The 24,577-nt window shown below is 49.7% G+C and overlaps 1 protein-coding gene across 2 annotated transcripts; it reads left to right on the top strand.

Moving 5' to 3' along the window:
- The first annotated feature begins 1,234 nt into the window (after positions 1 to 1,234).
- IREB2 (iron responsive element binding protein 2) lies at positions 1,235 to 24,336 on the top strand. Of its 2 annotated transcripts, none has more exons than XM_077317464.1 (22): positions 1,235 to 1,384; positions 5,452 to 5,541; positions 9,126 to 9,291; positions 10,012 to 10,149; positions 10,970 to 11,185; positions 11,688 to 11,757; positions 11,914 to 12,097; positions 12,512 to 12,651; positions 13,570 to 13,741; positions 14,649 to 14,749; positions 14,854 to 14,970; positions 15,392 to 15,551; positions 16,312 to 16,447; positions 16,857 to 16,941; positions 17,386 to 17,542; positions 17,755 to 17,879; positions 18,302 to 18,406; positions 18,715 to 18,857; positions 19,664 to 19,811; positions 19,906 to 20,028; positions 20,753 to 20,938; positions 21,926 to 24,336. In XM_077317464.1, the coding sequence occupies exons 1-22, from the start codon at positions 1,366 to 1,368 to the stop codon at positions 22,034 to 22,036; spliced, it is 2,892 nt and encodes a 963-aa protein (XP_077173579.1). In that variant the 5' UTR covers positions 1,235 to 1,365; the 3' UTR covers positions 22,037 to 24,336. The 2 variants fall into 2 exon arrangements, with proteins under 2 accessions (XP_077173579.1, XP_077173578.1); XM_077317463.1 differs by having other exon boundaries at positions 18,712 to 18,857.
- Positions 24,337 to 24,577: the final 241 nt, after the last annotated feature.

Genomic DNA, 24,577 nt, shown 5'->3' with positions numbered 1-24,577 from the left:
GTTTTTCCATTTGTACAGCAATGCATCTCACTGCGGGTCCCAACTTTCAGGTGGGATGATGATGTTAGCCATTCAGTCATGTCCAACTCTTGGTGCTCTTGTGCTCAACTGTTGCCACGTTTTTTGATCTTGCACCACTTTTTCCCGTTTCATGGCCATTTTGATTGTATCCACGGACCAGTCCTAGCATAACTGCTCTCTCTGTTGAGTTGGGCCGCATGGTATGGCCACAGTAAGCGAGCCGGAGCGTCATGATCTTGCCTTCCAGTTATAGATCAGGCTTTATGAACTGTAGCATTTCGTTTTTTGCGACCTTTGCTTTTCAGGCAGGACGCTGAGAGTAAATATAGGCATAGGACAAGGATGACTCAAATACCTCATAATGCTCTCACCCACATGACTCAATACAATATGGCATGCACTCCACAATAATATAATATATATAACACCGTTACATAGAAGGTGATACACATAGGAAAATCGACAGTCTCAATTGACAGTCATTCCTGGTGCCATATAGGCAATCATCATCAAGATAAACAGAAAAGGACCAGTCCGAAGAGCATAAATGTGCTGAAACACTCAGAACACGAAGATTCATTGGGGGCAGATGCTTGAGCATAACCCTTGCAGGGATGCTTCCTGTAGCTTTATGATGGAACTGAAGCATTCCCTTTCAGTCCAAGGTTGCTGTCATATACAAATGCATTTGCAAATGTCATAAATTAAATATTGATTCATGATTTTTATTATATATATCTATCACATATATACCTGTCTGCATATACATTCATATATGATCATGCATACATACATACATATGAATGCAATAAAATAAACAATAAATCTAAATGCATATAAGACCATGGTGGTCTAACTATTAGGCATTTGTGTCTTTCTTAATACCCCGCCTGCATTGACTAACTGGTTGCATTTCTAACTTAATAAAATAAAAGCAGAATTAAAAGATCTCCCCCCCCCCCCCAATTAAATGGGCTCCGGGGTCATTAATCTCGCTCCGCAGCCCCCCTCCTCTTCCCCAGCGCAGCCCAACTCTCGCGAGATCTCCCTCCAACCCCCTCCGCCCCTCCCTCTCCGCCCCGCCTCTGCGGGGGGAAGCCTCGCGAGCGTTCCGCCCCCTTTCTTTTCTTGCCGCGCCTCCAGGTCTCGCGAGACGTCGCCAGGGAGCGCGCGTGGACGGGCGGCGAGAGGAGGAGAGAGCCGGAGCCCGAAGCCGGCCGCCGGGACGAAGTCTCGCGAGGCTTCGAACCCCGCAAGCCCCGCCCCTCCCCGCCGGGCCCCGCCCCCTGCCCCCCTCCCCCCCGCGTGAACATCTCCTGAGGGGGACTAATATGGTCGCCAGCGATGGAGCCGGCCAGGCCAGGTCAGTGCGCGCCCCCCGGGCCCGGGAAGGGGTCCAGCGCCCCCCCACCAGCCCCTTCTCGAACCTTCCTGCCCCCAAAGCTGCCCCTCCCCCACTGCCTCCCCTAGGCCTTTCTCTTAGGGGGCTCTGCCCATGAAGGGCATCCCGCCCCCCCCCACAAAGCCCCTCGGGGTGGGGGAGAGGGGGAGGGGCCTAGGCCTGGGGGGAGGGGCCTAGGCCTGGGGGGGGGGAAGGCCTGGGGAGAAAGGCTGGGGGGGGTGGGCATAGAAGACGCCCAGAGGGGTTTTTAGAGGGGTTGCCAACCTCCAGGCGGGGCCTGGAGATCTCCCCAGGGGTTGGGGTTGCTTGCTGAGTCTGAGCGGGTCCAGTTTTTTAATATTGATATTTTGGGGGGTTTGTTTCTTTGTTCGATTTTGATTGGTGGTTGTTAATATTTGTTGCTTACAATTCTATTTATTGTGTCTCTCTCCCTTTTGGCTTAGGGTGGTTTGCATTAGGAGGAGGTAGGAGCAAGGGTGCATAGAGCATGGGAGTGGGTGCAGTGCAATTCAGCAGCAGCAGCAGCAATGAAAAAGGCATATGGAATTAACCTGCTCTGATTGGGCCTGTTTTGAATGCTGGGCTAGCACCGTAGTGGATCCAGGCTACCGCTACATCCAGGGAGATGCTGTTTGAAAGCCCACCTGCAGGCACCACTCCAAACAGGCCATCGGGCCCCAGTCAGCAGTCCCACCTGAATTGCAGGTGCAAGAAGGGGTGTTTGAACAGGGGGATGGGTTAGATGGCCTGGAAGGGCCCTGTCCAACTCTGTGGCTCTGTTATTTCAAGAAAAGGCAGCCATAGATTTTTAGAATTGAACTCACTGTATTTTGGAGCTGAAACGAGGTTTCTTTTTTTTTTTTAATATGGATATGATATTAAATGTGTTTTTAGTTTCATTGTGAGCCTGCTTTGAGCCCACTGGCGTTAAAAACCTAAAATAAAATAAACGAATCTCTAGACATCAGTTCCTCTGGAGACAATCAGCTGGTTGGGAAGATAGACTCTGGGGTTATAACCTGCATACACACATGGACATGGAGGTTCCCCCCCTCTGTCTCTGAACTCCCCAATGCAGAATTGACAACTCTTTAAAACACACACACAAATGCCTGCAGATGAGGGGGCGGAGGGATTAGCTTTCTTAAAAACAGGATCTCATATTGTTGCATGGAAAATGGATTCCAGCGAAGGAACCTTTTCTCCATTTAAAAATATATAAATATATGTTTGTTTGTTTTAAAAGGAGAGAGATTCTCTCATAGTACCTAGTTCCTGAATTTATTTATAGGCACTGAATTGATGACTCAGTGAGTGTCAGCAAATTATTTCTAAAAAAACAACAACACACTCTTGCAAGTGTGTGTATGAAGATGAGTGTGTGTGTATGTACATACACACACCTATGTATATATGCTCAGACAGTTCATGAAAGCACCTACCCCGCCACAAATTTCGTTCGTCAGGATGAGAAGACCATTATTGTCATGTCAATTGTGTTAGTCCTTAAGGTGCAACTGGACGCTTGCTCTTTTCTAATGGGTGATACATATACATGCACAAATGTATACACATATGTGTGTATATAAGTGTATATAATTATTAGTGTGCCACAGGGGTTTATCTAGAGTGCCTGATATGCTAGATGTCTCTGTGCAGGGATGGAGAGAGAGGAGCTGTGGAACGCTCCATCTTGGGAGTGTCTGTAGTGGTATAGTCCAGCTTAAATCTATTCCCCCTCCCCTTCAGAGAAAAGCAGTCCAAGCTCTGTGTCTTTTAACAGCAACTTTGCATTGAGATTTGAACACTGCAGTGGGAGAGAATAGGGTTTTGTATTAATCTGGAACTCAGATCTCAGGCATCCTTGTTTTCTCTCTGCAGGAATGGAGAGACACCTTTTTTTCTGGAGGTTTGGGAGTGCATGGTTGAAATTGTTTGGTATAGCACAATGTTTCACTGGGGTTTTAAATCAGTCCAGAGAGTTTGCCATTTTTGTAACATTCTGATAGCCATACTGCAGTCAGATTTACAAACAAAAGACCAGCTTTGTCTCATTGCCTCCCTCCCTCATTTGTCCTCCTTTTATTCCACCCCAGTTAGAGTTATCTCTAGGTTTCCTGTTCTTTTTAGTCACACTTGACTATTCTGTGTAACTTTTGCTGGGATTGTGCTCGCATCATAGAGGGAAGAGAAATTATTTGGATGAACTTCCGGCTCAAGATAAAACACCCCTCTTCCAGCAACATGGCCCAAAATATTATAAGAACATAAGAAGAATCCTGCTGGATCAGACCAGAGGTCCACCATCCTGTCTCACACAGTGGTCGACCAGTTCCTCTGGCCAACAAGAGATCATAGAGGCTGAGGGCTCCATAAGAATATCAGAAGAGCCCGGCTGGATCAGACCAGTGGCCCATCCAGCCCAGCATCCTGCCTCACACAGGGGCCAACCAGTTCATCTGGAGGGCCAACAACAGGGCAGAGAGGCTGAGGCCTTTGTAAGAACATCAGAAGAGCCCTGCTGGATCAGACCAGGGAGGGCCCATCCAGCCCAGCATCCTGCCTCACCCAGGGGCCAACCACAGGGAGCCAAGGCCTTCCTAAAAACATCATTAGGAGGCACATAAACTCCATTTAAACTATAATCAAACTATTTAATAATGTAATAAAAAAAAGTCATAAGCCCTGGCTCTGCAACTTCTTACTCAATCCCCAGCAGTATACAATGTCGAACCTCCTTTCTTTTTGGTTCTTCACACTGGTATCCTTTTAATAATAAAGCAACGCAGAGCAATCTCATGAGTGCTTCACCCTTTTGGAGTGATGTTGGCTGTAGTCCCGCTTGTCTAAAGCATTCTTGTTTCAGGGCAGGGAAGAGCTGCTTGATTAAGGTAGCACAGCCTTTAAAAAAAAAATTCCTCCAGCTGTTGCTTTGGTTACATAACCGGAGCAGAGGGTTGGGGAAGGACTAGCAGAGGATGAGTTAATTTTAACATACTGCACACTAACTAAGAACCAGCCACGTTATATTGGGCAGAGCTGTTCTCCCTGCTGTTTTAGACATCCTCAATTTGTACTACAGGATGGGTGTTCCTCAAAACTTGTCTCTCCCCCTGTGTGCTTTGAACACCAGAGAATCCAGTGTGTTTAAGGCTGCAGTAGTAGTAGTAGTAGTAGTAGAAGAAGAAGAAGAAAAGAAGGAGAAGGAGAAGAAGAGTTGTTTCTTAGATGCCGCTTTTCTCTCCCTGAAGGAGTCTCAAAGCGGCTTCCATTCGCCTTCCCTTTCCTCTCCCCACAACAGACACCCTGTGAGGTGGGTGGGGCTGAGAGAGCCCTGATATCACTGCTAACCCAAGTAAGAGAGAGCTCTTACTTGGCAGTGATTTTCATTGACCTTAAAGGGGAAAGGCAAGCATTTAACAGCAATACTTGGGCTAAAAGTATTGCAGAGACGGATCAGTGATCAGAATGGGGTTTAAGTGTCGGATGAAACGTATTCATTCATATGGAGGGTCCTGCTGGACCGGACCAGCCTAGTCCTTCCTGTCTTAAGTCTTTCAAGAAGTAATCCAAAGTTCCACATGTTAGGATGCCAGATGAACACGCAACGGAAGAGCCTCGGTTTGTTGAGGAAATATCTAGGCTGCCTCTCCGGAGTCTTGCTTGAAAACAGTTTACGAATTCAAACAGTGTGAAAGCGTTGTAAATTACGCCTATAACAAACCAAAGAAGCCAAAACATGATGAGTGGTCTGGTTCTCACAGCGGTTATCCAAAATCTTCAGAAGGCACACCAGTCGGCTTCCCTAATGCTGCCCTTCAACAAAGGAAATTTAGTTCTGCCCCTGTACATGGAGGTTCCACTTAGCCGTTATACCTGGGTGGGATTCCTTCTCTATGCATTTCTTTAGCGTCTGCAGTTAGGGCTAGCAAGCTCCGGTCAATATTTCGTTCCGGTTGTCTAAATCTGTGCTGTCATAAATATCGCAATGGATTTATTTTTCGACGTTTCTGTCGCTTGCCTTCCAGACTGCCCGTTCCAGCATTTGATTGAGCTGCTGAAAGACAGCGCAGGAAAGAAGTTCTACAACGTTGCTAAACTCGGAGGCGCCAAATATGGTAACTTGGCTTTATAATGGCTTTTTTCCCTAAAACGAACGCGGCTTCCCCTACAGTCGCAACGGGCTCATCTCAAGTATTTCACGGAGCAGTGTAGAAGCCCCTTTCCGTTTTGCAATATGAGCCCCCTGGTTTTCTTCAGAGCTGTTCTAACCGAACGACACGAATCAGTTTAGCAGCATTCTGAAGGCCGTTCTGCGGAATTTACATGTGAAGCCAGCTGCTTTGGATTTTTAACATTTTGTCACCGCAGTCACGCAACTGCCTTTTACTGGATGAGACCTTTGGTCCATCAGGGTCAGTATTGCCTACTCAGGCTGGTAGCCGCTCTCCAGGGTTTCCAGCAGACGTCTTCCAGCTGTTCTCCAGGCAGAGTTCCTCCATAGATCTGTCACAGCCCAGTCCCGATGTTAGCTAGTTGTCTTTACAGCTGTGATCAGCCCAGATAAATTTCCTGTCTCGCCGAAGAGAGCTGTGGGCACTCGGAAGCTGGCAATCCTGTCTCCCGTGCAGCCCTGTTCCATCGACTAAAGTCTCTCATCTTCATCTTGACTGCAGAAGGAGTCTTCGACAGCTAGAACTGACAGCTAAAGTCCCAGCTAGGGGACATTGTCTCCCTTGCAGTTAGCAGTCATTGGCCCTAACAGATTTGAGCCAAGTCTTTTTTTTTAAACAGCAAGATTCTTTGCTCTAATCCATCGGCACAATCATGTTTGACCTTTTGACTGCTTACTCAAAAGGCGGGGGGCGGGGCAGGGAAGCAGTTTACAGCCTAGGAGGGCCTGCGTTTGCAGGAGTTGTTTTCATTCCCGTGTTTACACAATCTCGAGGGCTTCCCATGCTTAGTTTCTGAGAATGTTTTGGACAGCAATACAGCAGCTGCTGCTGTGTGTCCTCCGAGGTCTAAAGTCCACACTATTGGATTTACAGCGCAGGGGCTGGCGTAGTATCGTGGTTAAGGGCGGCACTTCAAATCTGGCGAGCTGGGATTGATTCCCCGCTCCTCCGTATGCAGCCAGTTGGGTGACCCTGGGCTAGTCACAACCACGTTAGAGCTGTTCCCACAGAGCAGTCCTGTCAGAGCCCCCTCAGCCCCATCTACCTCACAGGGTGTCTGCTGTGGGGAGAAGAAGGGAAGGCGATATTAAAACCGACTCTTCTTCTTCTTCTCCTTCTTCTTCTTCTTCTCCTTCTTCTTCTTCTTCTTCTTCTTCTTCTTCTTCTTCTTCTTCTTCTTCCTCTTCTTCTCCTTCTCCTCCTCCTCCTTCTTCTTCTTCTTCTTCTTCTTCTTCTTCTTCTTCTTCTTCTTCTTCTCCTCCTTCTCCTTCTTCTCCTTCTCCTTCTCCTTCTCCTTCTCCTTCTCCTTCTTCTTCTTCTTCTTCTTCTTCTCCTTCTCCTTCTTCTTCTTCTTCTTCGGCGTTTATCACTTTGCTCAGCATAGCTCCTCTAGGTTGGCAAACGTTATCTCCTAAAACACAAATGCAGGGAGTTCCTGCTGCGCGTAGCTTTCTAGAAGCTCATTGAAGCCTCGTAGTCTCGTTTGCCGAGTGCTTTGAGTCCAGAATTGGCTGGCTCTGACTAGGGAGACAAGTTCCCAATGAGATAAGGGCGGTTTAGCCAGCAAGGGACCGATCCAAACTTAAGACCTAGATGGAAGGCTGAACAAGAGGAAAGGAACAAAAGGAAAATCTAGTTGTTTTTTTTTTAATGACTCAAGGGATGAACTTCAGGGGGAAGTTAGGCAAGGGACAGAAAGGAAACCACAACAGCCCCCAAGTTGTAAAGAACACCACATGGAGGCTTTGGCTGTGTGGAAGAGCTTCTGCTCAGCATGCCAAAAGGCCCAGGTTCAATCCCCGGCATCCCCAATTTAAAAGGACCCAGCGCTGGGTGCTGTGAAAGACTTCAGCCCATGACCTTGGAGAGCCACTGCCTGCCTGAGCAGACAACACCGACCTTGGCAGACCAATGGCCTGATTCAGTATACAGCCGCTTCACGCGCGCTCCTGTGATTTAGAGGCTCGGCCTCTTTGGGCGTCTAAGCCACGATAGCCTGCTGTTTCCTTCCGGGAGGTCCTCTGTCCTGTTTCAAGATCCCGTTACGCTACATCGGACTGACCCGCTAGGAACAAAGGCCTCTGGGTGCTAAAACTTGCCAACTGCTTGCAGGAACACGAGAGGCGGAATAACAGAGATTTAGCATTTGCTCAGAGTGGTAAAGACCTGGTCCGCAGCTGCTGCCCTGAGACGGTTGTTTGAGTGCATTTCTTTGGGGACTGTCCAGGAAGCTGTGGCCGTCGTTCGTTTGAAAGGGCTCTCTGGTCGCAGTCGGGGAGAATTCAGCCAAGCGGGAACGGATTAAAGAAACAGGTAGCTCTAAGGGTCAGAGGGGCTGCCCACTTAAACGCACACGATTGTGAATGTCGGCAGCAGATGGTACCAGAATGTTCCGTGTGAACTTTGGCCGCTGATGTTTGTGAGAAGCAAAGGAATGCCCGGGAAACATTCCGGTACTGATCTACGAAAGTTAACCATTCGGCCCCTTTTTTTCTGATGAATCCTCACTAATTGAATATTGCAAGGGAGACAGGAGAGATTCAGTTCGGGGGAAACCGTAGGGAGGTGTCAGCTGAGAGCCTATAGGGAAATTCATTCATTTTGTGCTCAAGTTAGACAAAATTCAGGGGTCCTTAAATTAATAGGGAGGGGGGATTGTGAGAGGGATTTAAAAAAAAATTGTTATGTCACTGGGAAAGTGGAAGTCTAGCTGATTCAGAAGTGGCCTCTTATTCCAGTTAGCTTTTGGGATGAATCACCTAATTAGGGAGACATTACACCGTCTGCCTTGTAAAACGCTGCTAATTTAAAGCAGGCTGGCGAACCCTGCAGCTGCGGTTTGTCGTTTCCCGCGCTGGGCGGCTTGCAGAGGGACCTGTTAAACTTGCCAGCTCCCACTGTCCCTTTCACCCGTCGTTTCCGTTGCCGGTTGCCTTCGAGAAGGACCGTTGAAAAGAATACGCTTGGATCCCCGCTCTGCTGTGCACGCTTGCAGCATGGCCTACCTCGGAAGATTGTTGTGCAGCTAAAACCATGGGACGCTCCCTCCCCCCTCTGGTGCAATTTTGCGTTAGCTTTCTGTTCACGTGGTCCATATAAAAATAGCTCTCACGGTGAGCATTTAAAACCTATTTGCTCTATTTTAATCGGGGGATATTGTACTGATCCTGAAGCTTCGTGTTAAAACGAAAGCATTCCTTGGATAACGGCCCTTTTGGAAACATCATTTTGTTTCCACTCAGCTCCTTTTTGTCTTGCTGCGGTCTTTGAAATATCTTATTTATTTATTTTGATTTGATTTCTATACCGCCCTTCCGTATGGCTCAGGGCGGTTTACAAATACTTGAGGGGCTGGCCTATGGAGAGGATTTGTTTTCTGCTTGCCCAGAGGGTTGGACCGGAGCCAGTGGGTTGAAATTAAATTTCACTTGCCGTGTCTCTCTTCAAGAAGGAGAGCAGCACTCCCAAGACACTCCGGTCCGTGAAAATCATCCCTCGGTCAATCCTGGTCTTTTCTCTTCCCGCAGAAAGCCTGCCTTACTCTATACGGGTTCTGTTGGAAGCGTCCGTTCGCAACTGGGACGGCTTCCTCGTGAAAGAAGAAGATGTGATGAACATCTTGGACTGGAAAGCCAAACAGAACCATGTCGAAGTGCCCTTCTGCCCTGCCCGGGTCCTCCTTCAGGACTTTACGTAAGTCTTATTTTAACCAGCCCTCGCGACCTCATCCAGCTGGATCGCCTCTGGACGTCCGGGGCGGAGCCTCCACAGTGTTTTAGATCAGGGGTAGTCAAACTGCGTCCCTCCAGATGTCCATGGACTACAATTCCCAGAAGCCCCTGCCAGCATTTGCTGGCAGGGGCTTCTGGGAATTGTGGTCCATGGACATCTGGAGGGCCGCAGTTTGACTACCCCTGGTTTAGATAATCCCCGCCAGTCTAAACGGCCGGCCTGCTCCGAGTGAAAGCCTGTTTAAGGAAAGCGTTTCAGGGAGGTCAGCAGGCTGTGGAAGGAGCGTGGCGAAGGGGGGAAGATTTGCATTTTATTTACTTACACTTTATATCCATAAATCGCCTTTACGACGACAAAACCTATTTATCTTACTATGAAAGGATGTATTTCTCCGTTCCTAGTGAAGTTTGTGGGATATTTTCTCAGCGGGGCCAATGTTCACAAATAGCCTTTTAAAAAACAAACATGATGTTTTTAGTGCGTCTGGGCAGTTGTAAGAGAGCAGTGCAACCATTCTGCCGACTGCGATGCGCCATCTTGAAACTCTTTGGGTTGCAGGGGGGAGTGGGTAGCTCCATCAAGCACGTCCGTCAGGGTCCCTTCCCCATAAATACCTCCGGGCACGTCAGAGAGCTTGTCCGGTGCCTTTGCGCTAAAAGATCTCCGCGTCTTTTGCTCCAGTGGGATTCCCGCGATGGTGGATTTTGCTGCAATGCGGGAAGCTGTGAAGAATCTCGGCGGAGATCCCTCCAGAGTCCACCCGGCCTGCCCAACAGACCTCACCGTGGACCATTCTTTGCAGATCGACTTCAGCAAATGGTATTTCTTGTCAAGCCCAGTGCTTGGGGCCGGGAGAGTAATACACTAGTGGGTGATCACAGAATAGCCACAGAGAAACCGGTTGAGATGCCTCATTCTCCTTCTTGCTGTACGGCTTGTAATTCTCTCGCCCCATCAGCGATGACAGGTATTCCTTGTCCCTTCCTTGATCCTTGCCTGGTGATGGACCTCCACGAACAGGAGTAATAATAACAATAATAATAGCAAACCTTTATTGGCATAAAACGACGAGAGGCAAATACAGCCAAGCAGGGTAATATAACTGGGTAAAGTAGGCTGATATTATAAACTAAAACAGGGTAAAATAGGCCGGTTGAAAACATCTTAGTTCCGGCTCGATAGACCACCGTTAAAAATCCAGCCACGCAATGTGGTCTCTGCAGAGAGATCTTTTAGAGGGAACTGGAGGGTGGCTTCATCATTAACGAAGGAGAGGGTCCAGAAGTTCTCTGTGAAAGATTCGCAATCTAAAATAACGCGTGAAGTTGATTTGGGGCAGGAGAGCAGGAATATTTATCCCTCCGTTATACCCCACCTTTCTCTTCGAGCTCTCCCAGCCCCACTGGTGTCTGCCGTGGGGAGAGGAAGGGAAAGGTGTTAGTAGGCCGCTTTGGGGCTCCTCTGGGTCGTGAAAAGCGGGGTATAAAAAAAAACAGCTCTTCTTCTCTTGCTAAGTCCGCATGCAGACTTGATCCTATAAATCCTTTTTTTTTTTTTTTAAGTTTGTCTGTGTGCTTATCCTGAGTTACGCCCTGTAAGTAAAATTTCTTTCTCTTTTTTTAAAAAAAAATAACAACAGTGCAATACAGAATACTCCCAATCCTGGAGGTGGGGACCTACAAAGGCCGCCAACGAAACTTTCTCCGCTCAAGGGGCCGCGGAAGCTCCCTTGCAGGGGCCAGTCCAGCTGCCGGGGGCCCTGCGACGGCGAATCGAGCCGCAGCCCGGGGCCGCTTCCGGTGCAGATCGAGAACACGCCGCTGCTGTGTCCTTTTCACCTTCAGCCAGTGCCTGAGTAAGTGGCTCGAGGGGGCTTTAGTCGCTTGAGGGTCGATCTCTCCTGTGGAGTTTACTGTGAGGCGAAACCTCACAGAATGCTAATTGGGATTGAGAGTTGTATCTTCTGTTCTTTGACTTAATGCAGCCTCTCCCAACTTTTTCCACCCCCGAGGAACCCCCTGAAACATTAATCGGGCTTTGAGGAACCCCAGAAGGGGCATGATCAGGCCAGGCCAAACTGTGGCTCTCCAGATGTCCATGGAATGAATGAATGAAGGAAGGGAGGGAGGGAGGGAGGAGGAAGGAGGGAGGAGGAAGGAGGGAGGGAGGAAGGAAGGAAGGAAGGAAGAAAGGAAGGAAGGGAGGGAGGGAGGGAGGGAGGGAGGGAGGAAGGAATGGACTACAATGCCCATGAGCCCCTGGGCTGTCCCATTCTCACCGGACGGAGAAACCGTTCCCAGACTCCTCAGTCCTGAGTATTAACTTTGCTTTGTGGCCTCTTTTTGTCCTTCTCTTAGGCCTGAAACTGTGTTAAAAAACCAGGAGGTGGAATTCGGCCGAAACAGAGAGAGACTCCAGTTTTTCAAGGTACGCTGGTTTGTAGATAGCCCGAGCCCGCAAAAGACCCATCCCGAATTGTCTACGGGGAGAAACCTGATGGATACATGAGAGAACAAAGGGGAAAAGTGCCCGTTGATAATTAATTTGTCCTTTCCCCCCTCCCCTTCTTTTGAAACAATCCAGTGGTGCTCCAAAATGATTGAGAACGTCTCAGTGATTCCTCCTGGAACAGGGATGGCCCACCAGGTGAACTTGGAGTATTTGTCCAGGGTGGTGTTCGACGTCAAAGACGTCCTCTACCCGGACAGTGTGGTCGGCACCGATTCCCATACGACCATGGTGAACGGCTTGGGGGTCCTCGGGTGCGGTAAGTTCATAGGCCTCTCCGTTCGCCTCTTTCTTCGTTATTTCTGCCCAAGAGCTGGCTTTGGTGGAGTGGTTAAGTGCGGCGGCTTCTAATCTGGCGAGCCGGGTTTGATTCCCCGCTCCTCCACATGCAGCTAGCTGGGTGGCCTCGGGTGAGTCGCAGTCCTGATAGTGCTGTGCTCCCAAAGTAATCTTGCCACAGCTTTCTTCCGGTGCCTTTCACAACGGGCAGGCCTTCCAGATCAATCCTGTTTTGATCCAGCAGGGATTGCTTATAATTATGACTCTGAAATGAAATAACGAGTCCCCTGAAATACTGAGCAGGCCCGAGAGGTTGACGAGGAGGCTCTTTTAAGACTTAACGACAATCCGGCTGCTTTGCAAGCCGCTGACGGGCGGTCGCTTCTTCCTCCAGGCGTCGGCGGGATCGAGACGGAGGCGGTCATGCTCGGAATGCCGGTCACCCTGACCTTGCCCGAGGTCGTCGGGTGCGAACTGACCGGCACGGCCAGCCCGCTCGCCACACCGATAGACATCGTCCTGAGCATCACCAAGGTAACTCAGAGCCTGTTCCCTCTCTGCAGCAAGCCCGTGTGCTTTGCCGGCAGCCGTTACGACGTTAGCCACGCGCAATACGGTGCCGATGACAGAGCCAGGGCTGGCTGATGCCGTGTTGGGCTGTGCGTGTCGCTCCTCTTCTCTCCCTGCTGCTGTACAAGCCTGAAGGCCAAATTAAGGTGGTCCACTGAGGACTTGGAATGGTAGAGCATGTTGTTGTTGTTATGTGCGAAGTCGTGTCCGACCCATCGCGACCCCATGGACAATGATCCTCCAGGCCTTCCTGTCCTCTACCATTCCCCGGAGTCCATTTAAGTCTGCACCGACTGCTTCAGTGACTCCATCCAGCCACCTTATTCTCTGTCGTCCCCTTCTTCTTTTGCCCTCGATCGCTCCCAGCATTAGGCTCTTCTCCAGGGAGTCCTCCCTTCTCATGAGGTGTCCAAAGTATTTGAGTTTCATCTTCAGGATCTGGCCTTCTAAGGAGCAGGCAAGGCTGATCTCCTCTAGGACTGACTGGTTTGTTCGCCTTGCAGTCCAAGGGACTCGCAAGAGTCTTCTCCAGCACCAGAGTTCAAAAACCTCAATTCTTTGACGCTCGGCCTTCCTTATGGTCCAACTTTCGCAGCCATACATTGCAACTGGGAAGACCATAGCCTTGACTAAACGCACTTTTGTTGGCAGGGTGATGTCTCTACTTTTTTTGTCAGATCACTTGCCAGACCCTGGCTAATCACGTCCCTTGCCTAGAAGCCCCTTGCTGGGGTCCCCATAAGCTAAGTAGGGAAGGAAGACCACCAAGGAACTCTCTCTCTCTCTCTCTCTGTCTCTCTGTCTCTCTCACAAATATATGACTTCCTCTCAGTGCCACAACATTCCTTCTTGTCCCCCCCCCCCCTTGTGTCTCCCCAACAGCAACTAAGGCAGGCGGGAGTCTCTGGGAAATTCGTGGAGTTCTTCGGACCCGGCGTCTCCCAGCTCTCCGTCGTCGACCGAACCACGATAGCGAACATGTGTCCCGAGTATGGCGCCGTTTTGAGCTTCTTCCCTGTAGACAATGTGACGCTCAAGCATTTAAAACATAGAGGTAAGTTTGGCGTTTCTCCCGGGAAGCCCGCTTGGGAAAACAGTGTGGATTTGCACCCACATTGCAGGATCACTGTTTTCCCACACAGGGTTCAGCTGTGTTACCTAGCTGTCCGGGGATACATCCGGCAGTCTTTCATTTGGCTAATTTTTTCAGTGTTTGTAGCCCAGCAGTTAGCTCTTAGATTTCTGTTTCTGTAATATCTGGGTGAAACTGAAGAGAGGTTCCGGGCCCTGCAGATCTGCCAGGCCGTCTCTCTGAATAGAGAGCACTCCGCTCTGTAACAGCAAATCGCCTGGTTCTCTCCGGCCCAAAAGAGATCTGAGCAGAACCAGGGCCTGTTTCGCCCTGGTCCCGGCCTGATGAAATGAGCTCCCAAGAACATCAGGGCCGTAACTGAACCAACTCAGTTCCGTAGGGCCTGCAAGACGGAGCTCTTCCGCCAGGCTAATGTTGAGGCCTGTTCAGACAAATAAATATATGGAAGATAAAGGGCTTCTTCCACTGCAAGCAGTAGCTCGTTGCCTGCCCCAATCTGAAGAACCAACTGGGGATATCACCAGTTTTTTGGCAGACTAATTGTCCTGCCTGTTTAAATTGTTTTTTTTTTAATGTTTATTGTTGACGATGTATCGCTTAATGGTTTGAACCGTCGTTTTAACAGTGTCGTAAACTGCCCCAAGACAGCCATGCCAAGAGGGGCAGCCTAATAATGTAGAAAGAAAGGAAGAAATAAATAATAGAGACGGTCTTCGGAACTTGGTAGCGAGCCAAGTCACAAAAGCGCCGTGGACTTCTTCAGCCGCTGAAGCGTTCTGCCATGCATTTTGATACCCGGATGCTGCGGCGTTAGCGGCCCTCTTGCAGAACATTGCCCTGATTTTCGTTTTTTCAATGTTTCCGTCAGGCTTCGACGAGGTGAAGCTGAAATCTATGGAAACGTACCTTAAGGCTGTGAAACTGTTTAGGGACGATCAGCTTTCCGCGGCAGAGCCGGACTATTCCCAGGTAATTGCAGGGCGGCTTTTGTCGGCGCATACGGAAAGGCTCCGGATCGGCAGTACATGTGTTGCGGGGCAATAACTAACACCGCGTCTTCTCCTCCCCACCAGACTATACGCATCAACCTGGGCTCCATCATGCCATATGTCAGCGGCCCCAAAAGGGCACAGGACCGCGTGGCTGTCACAGAGATGAAAAGCGATTTCCAGGCGTGCTTAAGCGAGAAGGTAGTCCCAGCTATTAAACATTGCCAATGGCAAGCTCTTTGTCCGCTCCCCAACTGCGATGGGGTGGGTTGAAAATTGAAATATTAATACGTAGGGGGAATCGCCCAATCTGTCTGCACAACTGTCGTGCCTACTTGGCTGCCTATATTTCATATTACGACATGCTCCCTGTGTGTAACTCCTCCATACGATAAAGAAAGAAATAATACGGGGGAGGGACAGGGGACGGGACATGGGCATCGATTGCAAGAAACCTGTGCAAATTATACCGCCACGTGGGTGTCCGTCCCCTTGTCCCGTAAGGAGCTGGCTTCCTCCCCACCAAACTTTGCATATCACCACACGACTCCTCAGTCTCCTCCCTTGCCTAAAACCCCTCTTATGGGGACTCGGGTTTACGGCCAACTTCCCCTCCCCCTAGGTCGGCTTTAAAGGCTTTCAGATCCCCCCTGAGAAGCAAAGCAACGTCGTGCCGGTGGAGTTCGAAGGGAACGAGTACAAGCTGGCTCACGGCTCAGTCGTCATCGCAGCGGTGATCAGCTGCACGAACAACTGCAATCCCTCAGTGATGCTGGGAGCAGGTAGGCCGCGCGGGTCCCCTACCCGTGTCCCCCTCTGAATCGGCTGAGGTCAGCGACAACGTCCGTTGGGCCCCCAGAATCCCCCTCCCATTCAGATGTGCCCACTCTGCGGGGCTGCGGTCGAAATGCTCCCGGCGATTTATCCAGTATTGATTTGTTGTTGGTGTTGTGGTTGTCGTTGATGCTCGGTCACAAGGTTCACGTTCTCTGTAAACCGGAATGAATGAATGAATGAATGAATGAATGAATGAATGAATGAATGAATGAATGAATGAATGAATGAATGAATGAATGAATGAATGAATGCCCACGTGCACAGTTTAAAGGGAACACTGTTTGCCACCTAGAATTCTTTGTCCAAACCTGAATGAATGAATGAATGCTCACGTGCACAGTTTAAAGGGAATACTGTTTGCCACCTAGAATTCTTTGTCCAAACCTGAATGAATGAATGAATGAATGAATGCTCACGTGCACAGTTTAAAGGGAACACTGTTTGCCACCTAGAATTCTTTGTCCAAACCTGAATTAATGAATGAATGAATGAATGAATGAATGAATGCTCACGTGCACAGTTTAAAGGGAACACTGTTTGCCACCTAGAATTCTTTGTCCAAACCTGAATGAATGAATGAATGAATGAATGAATGAATGAATGAATGCTCACGTGCACAGTTTAAAGGGAACACTGTTTGCCACCTAGAATTCTTTGTCCAAACCTGAATTAATTATTTCCCCCACCCTCCATTTTTTTCGTTAGGCTTGTTGGCAAAAAAAGCCGTGGAAGCTGGACTGACAGTTAAGCCTTACATACGGACGAGTTTGTCCCCGGGCAGTGGAATGGTCACGCATTATCTGGTTTCCAGTGGAGTCTTGCCCTATCTCAAGAAACTTGGGTACGGATTTCTTACACGGAGACGTGGTTACAGAGAACAACATGCAAAGCTATATTTCAGAGTGCATTGAGAGCCAGCGTGGTGCCATGGTTAAGAGCCTCGAATCAGGAGAATCGGGGTTGATTCCCCATTTCTCCTCCACATGCAGCCTGCTGGGTGACCTTGGGCCAGTCCCAGTTCTCTCAGGGCTCTCTCAGCCCCAACTGGAAAAAAAAAAAAAACAGCTCTTCTTATTCTCATTCATGTGTGCTTAATGCTGGCTTTCCCTTGTGAATCCTTAAATCCATGAGAATTGTTTCGTAGATTTTGCAAGGATCGCACTCTGCTTCGGGAACCGAATTGCAACGAGGGAGAGAGCAAGATTCGCCCCAGCGCTGCTGACCTTCTGTAACCCTGTTTTCCTCTACAGGTTTGACGTCATTGGCTACGGATGCTCCACGTGCGTTGGGAATACCACTCCTTTGCCAGAAGCCATTCAGAGCGCAATAATGCAGGTGCGTCTAACAGCCAGAACAAGCTCTCTCCTATTCACTGGCCAAGACATAAAAGGACTTAGCCACTAACAAAACCCTGCTATGATCATTTGGGAGAGAGACAGAAAAACAGCACTGAGAAACGCATTTGTGTATTGGCTGGGCCGTGCAGCCTTGAAGTGTTAATTTGAGTCCCTGATCTTTCACCAGCAATTGCTTTGGTGTTCAGAGGATAGACATGGCAAGAACGTATCACATTTCTATCTTATCCGAGAGACCCCCCCAGGGGCTGGACTGGACGTTCCTTTCCTCTTATTTGGTTGGAGTTCATTAGCAAGTCCATTAGGAAATATTTCTCCCGCACTTGGTTGGAGTTCATTAGCAAGTCCATTGGGAAGTGTTTTTCCTGTCGTCGTATTTTCTTGTAAGCGTATTCGTGTATGTTCTTTCTTTTTTTCTTTTCAGGGCGACTTAGTTGCTTGTGGAGTTTTGTCAGGAAACAAGAACTTCGAGGGCCGCCTCTGCAGCTGCATCCGTGCCAATTACCTTGCCTCCCCACCTTTGGTCGTTGCTTACGCTATAGCGGGGACTGTGAATATCGATTTCCAAACTGAGCCATTAGGTAACTATACCCGTCCCAGCTCGTACTGAAATTTACATTGGCATCCAGTAGCTTTCTAGGAACCTTGCCTGGTCTTGTCACATCTTAGAAGCTAAGCAGGCTTGGGGCAGGTTACACTTGGGGGGGAGGCCACCGAGGAAGAGAATGTAAATATCCTCGGTGTCTTTTGAAGCGACCCTTTTGTCACCCACCGCCTGCAAAAATTTCTTTAGGAGTCGATCCTGCTGGCAAAAGCATCTTCCTGTGCGATATTTGGCCCAGCAGAGGAGAGCTTCAGCAAGCGGAAGAGGAGCTGGTGATCTCGTCCATGTTTAAAGAGCTGAAGGAGAAGATAGAGGTTGGTGAACTTTAAATATAAGAACATCAGGAGAGCCTGCTGGGTCAGACCACTGAGGGTCCATCTAGTCCAGCATCTTGCTTAACACGGTGGCCAACAGTTCCCCTGGAGGGTCAGCAACAGGGCAGAGAGGCCGAGGCCTTCCTAAGGACATCAGAAGAGTCCTGCTGGGTCAGACCAGGGGTCCATCTAGTCCAGCATCCTGTCTCACACAGGGGCCAACTAGTTCCTTTGGATGAGCAACAGCAGGGCAGAGAGGCCAAGGCCTTCCTAAAAACATCAGAAGAGCCCTGCTGGATCGGAGCCAAGTCCCCATCACCCCTGTGATACTGAAGAAGACATGTTCTTAGTAGAACCAAGAGCAGCAACTAAACTGATATCCCCCCCAATGACCTTTTTTTTTTTTTTTTTTTTTTTTGCAGAAAGGAAACAAGCGGTGGGATTCTCTAGAAGCCCTGGAGTCCGTTTTATTTACATGGGATTGGAAGTCAACGTACATTAGATGCCCTTCCTTTTTTGATAAACTTGTAAGTATGTCACATTTTCATTGGGGATACGCCAGATCTTTTAAAATTATTTTAATTTAATTCATTTATCCCCGCCTTTTGTTTCCATCAGCCGATGGGGGCGGGGGGACTGTCTCCCAATCTACCTGTCTCCCAGTGGCAACATTTGGGACCAGTTTAAGATTTAATTGAACGGTGTGTGTCTAGTTATTTCCCTTACGCTTTCACGAGAGGAAAGCAGCGAGCCTCCGTTTTGTGCTCAAACGTGCTTTGAATTCAGAGCGGCGACAACGATGCCTTATTTTTGATCTTTTTGCCCCTCGGAGCAGGCCAAAGAACCACTCCCCGTCGAGTCCATCGAAAACGCCCACGTCTTGCTGCACTTGGGGGACTCCGTCACAACCGACCACATCTCGCCCGCCGGGAGCATCGCCCGAGGAAGTGCAGCTGCCCAATACTTATCGAGCAAAGGGTACGGACATTTGGAAATTGGGCCGGGGTTCCCGCCTGATTTGACAAGCTCCTTTCTTCTGACCTCACTCCGTGAATCACGAATGTCCTAATTAAAGAAGGGTTAAAGCAAGATGAGATGTAGTTCTCCTGCTGCGGGTCAGGATCCGATAAACCACAAACCCGGGGCGACACAGCAATGCCATAAACCTAGCAAAGCTAAACTGCATCTGTGTGGAATAGTGGACAAAGAAAACGTTGGTGTATTGCCTTTCTTCCGTTTCATTCTACAAAGCGTAACGCAAATTATAATCTATAGTATAGTGGGCGGACAACCAGTGCGTTTAAACAATCATTACAAAGGTTTCACTCCACACCGAGAGGTAAACAGTTCTATAAATGAGTCGGGAAACTCGGGATAAAATTATTCCAGGAAACAAAAGCCCACAAAGGTGCTTTTAGTGCAGTCAGAATAATAATACTAGGATTAGAATCTGCTATTCACACAAAAGAATAAACGCACACCAGTGCGACAGGACTTCTGATCCCACAAGGGCTGTAGGAGATCAGTCGTTAGCTGTTACAATCAGTTTGCAATATATAAAGATTGTCCCCCCACAATTAAGACCTTGTTAGCTCCCTAACTGACAGGCTAGCAAGGAGTTGCCCAATAATTTCTTCATCCACAGAGGCAGGAAAACATCAGGTATTGGGATCCCAGGCGTTAACTTGGCTCAAGGACCTCTTTGTTTTCCCTCTGAATTCCCCGTCGACGGAACGCGGGAGCCGACAGTTTCCCCCCTGAGCATTTCTCCCGGTCTTTTCCAGCCTCACGCCCCGCGAGTTCAACTCCTACGGCGCCCGGCGAGGGAACGATGCCGTCATGACGAGAGGCACCTTCGCCAACATGAAGCTGCTGAACAAATTCATCGGCAAGCCGGCTCCGAAAACGATTCACTTCCCGACGGGGAAGACGGTGAGGACGACACGGTCGCTCTAGCGGAGTCGTTCGCAGGCGTCGGTCTGGGAACTGGCCGTGATCTCACTTCTCTCTCGTTTCTCGGCCGCAGATGGACGTGTTTGACGCAGCAGAGGCGTACCAGAAAGAGAACATCCCCTTGATCATCTTGGCAGGCGCCAAGTACGGACTCGGGAACTCCAGGGACTGGGCGGCCAAAGGACCTTTTCTGCTGGTACGTTTCCCAACAAGCCTTGCTGCACGCTCTTTGTGTAGCGGCAACCTCTGCTCCGGAGACCTGGGTTTGATTCCCCGCTCCTCCACATGCAGCCAGCTGGGGGACCTTGGGCCAGTCGCATTTGCAGACCCGCTGGCTGCACGTGGAGGAGCGCGGAATCAGACCTGTCTCTCCAGATTAGAAGCTGCCTCTCTGAACCACGAAACCAAGTTCTCTACCTTGGGGGACAGATGGCCCTGCCTTTTGAGTTACAAAGAACTTGAGCCTCTGTGCCAGTGGTTCTCAACCTGGGGGTCGAGTCCCCTTTGGGGGTCGAACGACCCTTTCACAGGGGTCGCGGCAGGGCAAGCAGCTTGGCCGGGGACGGGCGGCATCCACACAATAGCCTTGCGGGGTAGATCGCGATAGAGCGTTTGTCTGTCTGGAGCAGCGGAAAAGGCGAGATCGGCCTGGTGGGACAAGAAGCAGAACTGAACTGAGTAACCCTGGGGGAAAAACCCAATTTATATCCAATCCTGAACAATGGATCTTCAGGCCATGGGTCCGTTTCGGTTTCATTTCTGTGAAAGAACCCTTGCCTAATTTTACGGTTGGGGGTCCCCACAACAGGAGGAACCGTATTAAAGGCATGAGGAAGGTTGAGAACCTCTGTTCTATGCACAGAATATTTCCCGTGTGTCTGTTTGCAAGGGAGCATGACCGAGTATTCGCCTCCCCGCAGGGCGTGAAAGCAGTGATCGCGGAAAGCTACGAGAAGCTCCACAAAGGCCACTTGATCGGGATCGGCATCGCTCCGCTGCAGTTCCTCCCCGGGGAAAGCACAAGTTCTTTGGGCCTGACAGGCAGAGAGCAGTTTTCCATCTCCTTCCCTCGAAAGCTGTCTCCTGGGATGACCCTAGACGTCAAGGTAGCTCTCTCCGATTTCACCTCGGTTAGGATGCTTGGTTCATCTCGCAGAGTGCGGCCCAGCCATAGACGGGTGGTCGTGAGCACAGTAAATAAACCGCCCCAGATGAATACTGCAGGAGAAGTTAAAAGTTTACATTTATTCAGGTCGATCCGGTTCACGTTTATGTTGCAGTAAGAAGGGGGGGGGGGGCTAGTCTGAAGAGGACTTCCCCTTTCACAGATGGCCAGCTTATCCTGCGTTGTGCATGTGGGAAAGCGGGAGGGGATTGTAGCTGCAGGAGAAACCTGCACAGGTGTGCGTCTCCATGGAAGGCCATGTGGAGGGAGTGAAAGGACAAAGCGATTTCTCCTCTGTCTCCTGGGTCAGAGGGCAGCTCCCAAGTTGGGACAAAGAGGGGCATCCCATGTTGCAATCTACCCTGAGTTTCTGGGAAGGAGTGAGTGAGCAAGTGAGTGAATGAATGAACGAACGAACGAACGAACGAACGAACGAACAACTTCTATATCTGTTGATTCCGGCAGGGTTGGCCAAACTGTGGCTCTCCGGATGTCTATGGACTGCAATTACCATGAGCCCCTGCCAATTGGCCTTGCTTGCAGGGGCTCATGGTAATTGTAGTCCATGGGAATCTGGAGAGCCACAGTTTGGCCAGCTCTGACTTAAGAGCAATGTAGCGCTCCCCACCCCATCCCCCAATGTCCAGGCAAGCTGAGCTGCTCACTCCAGCCAGTTCGCTTAAGAATTTCGGTTTCTTTGGAAGAAAGGAGTCACAGAACTTTGCCCTCAGCCTCTCTGCCCTGCGGTTGTCCCTCCAGAGGAACTGGTTGGCCCCTGGGTGAGGACTGGATGGGCCTTCCCTGGTCTGACCCACAATGCCCTGATCCTAGCACTTGGGCGAAGGCTCCGGTTTGGAAAATACGAGTCCCAGTGAATCAGTTTGTCGTTGCTGAATTGCTTCTCATTCCCTCCCCCCCCCCCTTGCAGACGAATACCGGGAAACACTTCCACGTGACGGCCTCTTTCGACAACGATGTAGAATTAACGTTGTACAGACACGGCGGCCTCCTCAGCTATACAGTCCGGAGGCTCTTGTAGAGCCCAGCTTGGCAACCTTGGGGGAGGGCCGGCCCCCCGACAGCCGCTGCCTCCTCCAGCCCAGCCGGAGCAGCATTCAAGGCCCCCCCACGCCCCCCCCACGCTCCGATCCTTCACCCCGGATGTAAAAGATTGTGAATCGTCGTAGTGACTGCAGCAAGATCCTGGTTTTTTTTTTAAAGGAAAATTTTAAAGCGATACTCAAATGGTGCTATTGACATTGCTAAAATCAATTGACGTGCGTGTTGTGGAAGAGAGCTGTAAGTATTGGGGGGGGGGGGAGAGGGGAGGGGAAGGGGTTGGCTCCGGGCCACTCTGTAAATAAACTGCGTACAACCCGAAACTGAATTGTGGTGAAGATTTCAAGCCGGAAGGTTTCCTGACGTTAGCCGCTGCTTTTTCTCCCAGTTCTCGCACCTTTTGACACAATTTCTGTCACCGTTTGTTGGCTTGAGAGGCAGCTGGCCGATCGGAACGCGAAGGCCCCCCAGCAGCTTCCCCAAATTCGGACGCCGAATTCTAAACCCGCTGAGCAAAAGGCTCGGGGCCTGGCCTGCCAGCCGTAGGCCGGAAGGGCAAAAAGAGCCAGAAAAAAGGAACAGGGGCACCTGCGTACCCTGAAGCCGTAACCCATTTCGGAATATTTACAGACAGCCAAAGGCTACGGCTTCCCCAGGCAAAAGGAGGTGAATTTTCAACAGGCCACTGGGGTAGCCCTCAATTTAGGCCTTTGCTTCACAAACACCCCCAAACCCATTCTGCCCATTCGCCCTGAAAGGGGGCCTCAGTTTCTCTCCCGGGTTTTGCCCTTTCAGAACCAGGGAAGGTACATTTGTATCCCGGCCTGTTCTTTGCGAGCCATCAGAGAAGACACAAGCTGCAGCTTCTGCTTCCTGCTCATATTTTAATCTAGCGTGCCTTTCCAGTTTTCCCCTCTCCGTCTTGGCGTGCAGATGGAAATGCTGGGCCCAGGGAAGATCGTAAAACCACTGAGATACCTTTCGTGGCCTTCTGCTTTGATCTGAACATGGTGGGAGAGCCCTCCTTCCTCTTACAGCCTCGCAGTCCGTCCTGTTGTTGCTTCCGCTGTTTCGGGCTTGCTCTGGGAAACCAGGTCATCGATTCGTATTCGGAAAGGGTCGGCGCCGTGTCTCAGCCGGAAAGGCAACTTGGTCAGACGGCTTGACAGGAAACCTGAGTTTTCTCCCAATTAATCCTGTTGGGAGTTCTTTGTTTAACCCTTCCTCCCCTTAAAGCTTCCCGTGTCTTTTGAAAAGAGGTTGATTTTCAGTTTGGTTGATAGATGTCTGATAACAAGAAGGGGATTTCTCCCTTCAGGTCATTTGGATTCGGCGTACCGGATACGGAAGAGGTTTGCGTGCCTGTGCCTTTTAAAACTTTTGATGCCATCGACCATGGTAACTTGTGAATATTACACACCACTAGAATATTCAGTGAATTAAGGAATCGATTTGGATAAACCTTAGCCTTTGTGAACGCAGGCCTCGGAAGCATCACGTTAGAGGGCAAATAGGAAATTTTGTTCGGAAATGAGTATGTCCTCTTTGCCTAAGCCTTCTGAAACCTTGGTTGCTTTTCAGGCGGAGCACGAGGAAAGACGTGGAGAGATTGTGGTTTTGTGCGTCATTTCAGGCGGGGAGGTGCTTCTGCACGCGTTTTAGAGTTCCGCACCTTTACCGTATCCATGAACCTCGGAGGAGTTACTTCAGAGTAAACGTACACAGGGTGGGGGCTGCGTGTCTTGGATTTCGATGTCCACAGCTCACTCGCGGATGAGTTTGTAAGGGATTTGGCCTCCGGCCCGCTTGATCTAGCCAAAATGAATTTTGTCAGTACCCAGATTGTGCTCCCCCCCCTATCTTTTTCTTTCCCGCTGTGTGAAGCATCTCTTCCTGCAGTTATATTGGTTTGGGAATTTTGGGTTTTGTCCGTCTCTTAGCCCGACAGCACCGTATAACTCACCCAGAAATGCCTGGGGAGAGAGCATTAGGGGGGACTTGTATTCTTAAAAACCACCCCCCTGCAGCCCCCAAATCCGGAACGGCGTTCTGTAAATCCTTCACGCCAGACAAACCGGCACGCCTTGTTCTTCGCCTTTTGAGCATCTGCCAATTTTAACGCCAGCTCTTTCAAGCCAACAAACCAATATCGTCGTTTTCCGTTCGCTAACGAGCATTGTATAGAGATCTTAATGGGACAGAAGTTCGATTTGCTGACAACTGTGCATAAAATGTTAAACTGATGTAAATTATTTTTTAATAAAAGGAAGTTGTACCATGCATGTTGGGCTGCAAGTATGTAAAACTTTCTTCTTCTTTTTTAAGGCTGTATCGATAACGGCCGTAGCAGTTGCTCTGGAAGGGGGTAGGGGTGGTCTGGTGATCCACTGAGGGTGTAGACAGGAATATATCTCAACCCTGGGTCCCCAGCATGGTCCCTGGGAGGCACCGTGGTTCTTACTGGTCACTTTTCTGGCAGCTATCAAGTGGGCGTAATTTCCACAGAATCCCCCCTCCCAAG

Source organism: Paroedura picta, chromosome 18 (assembly GCF_049243985.1).
Source record: "Paroedura picta isolate Pp20150507F chromosome 18, Ppicta_v3.0, whole genome shotgun sequence".
In the NCBI taxonomy this organism is placed as follows: domain Eukaryota; kingdom Metazoa; phylum Chordata; class Lepidosauria; order Squamata; family Gekkonidae; genus Paroedura; species Paroedura picta.
The sequence above is the reverse complement of the archived record's forward strand: the minus strand, read 5'-3'. Positions and strand labels throughout refer to the sequence as shown.

What these genes read in the sequence shown, in the direction of transcription:
- IREB2 (XM_077317463.1), top strand. An exon ending in CAGAGCCGGACTATTCCCAG is followed by an intron (nt 14,750 to 14,853) that starts GTAATTGCAGGG and finishes CCTCCCCACCAG; the next exon opens with ACTATACGCATCAACCTGGG. An exon ending in CTTCCTTTTTTGATAAACTT is followed by an intron (nt 18,407 to 18,711) that starts GTAAGTATGTCA and finishes TGCCCCTCGGAG; the next exon opens with CAGGCCAAAGAACCACTCCC.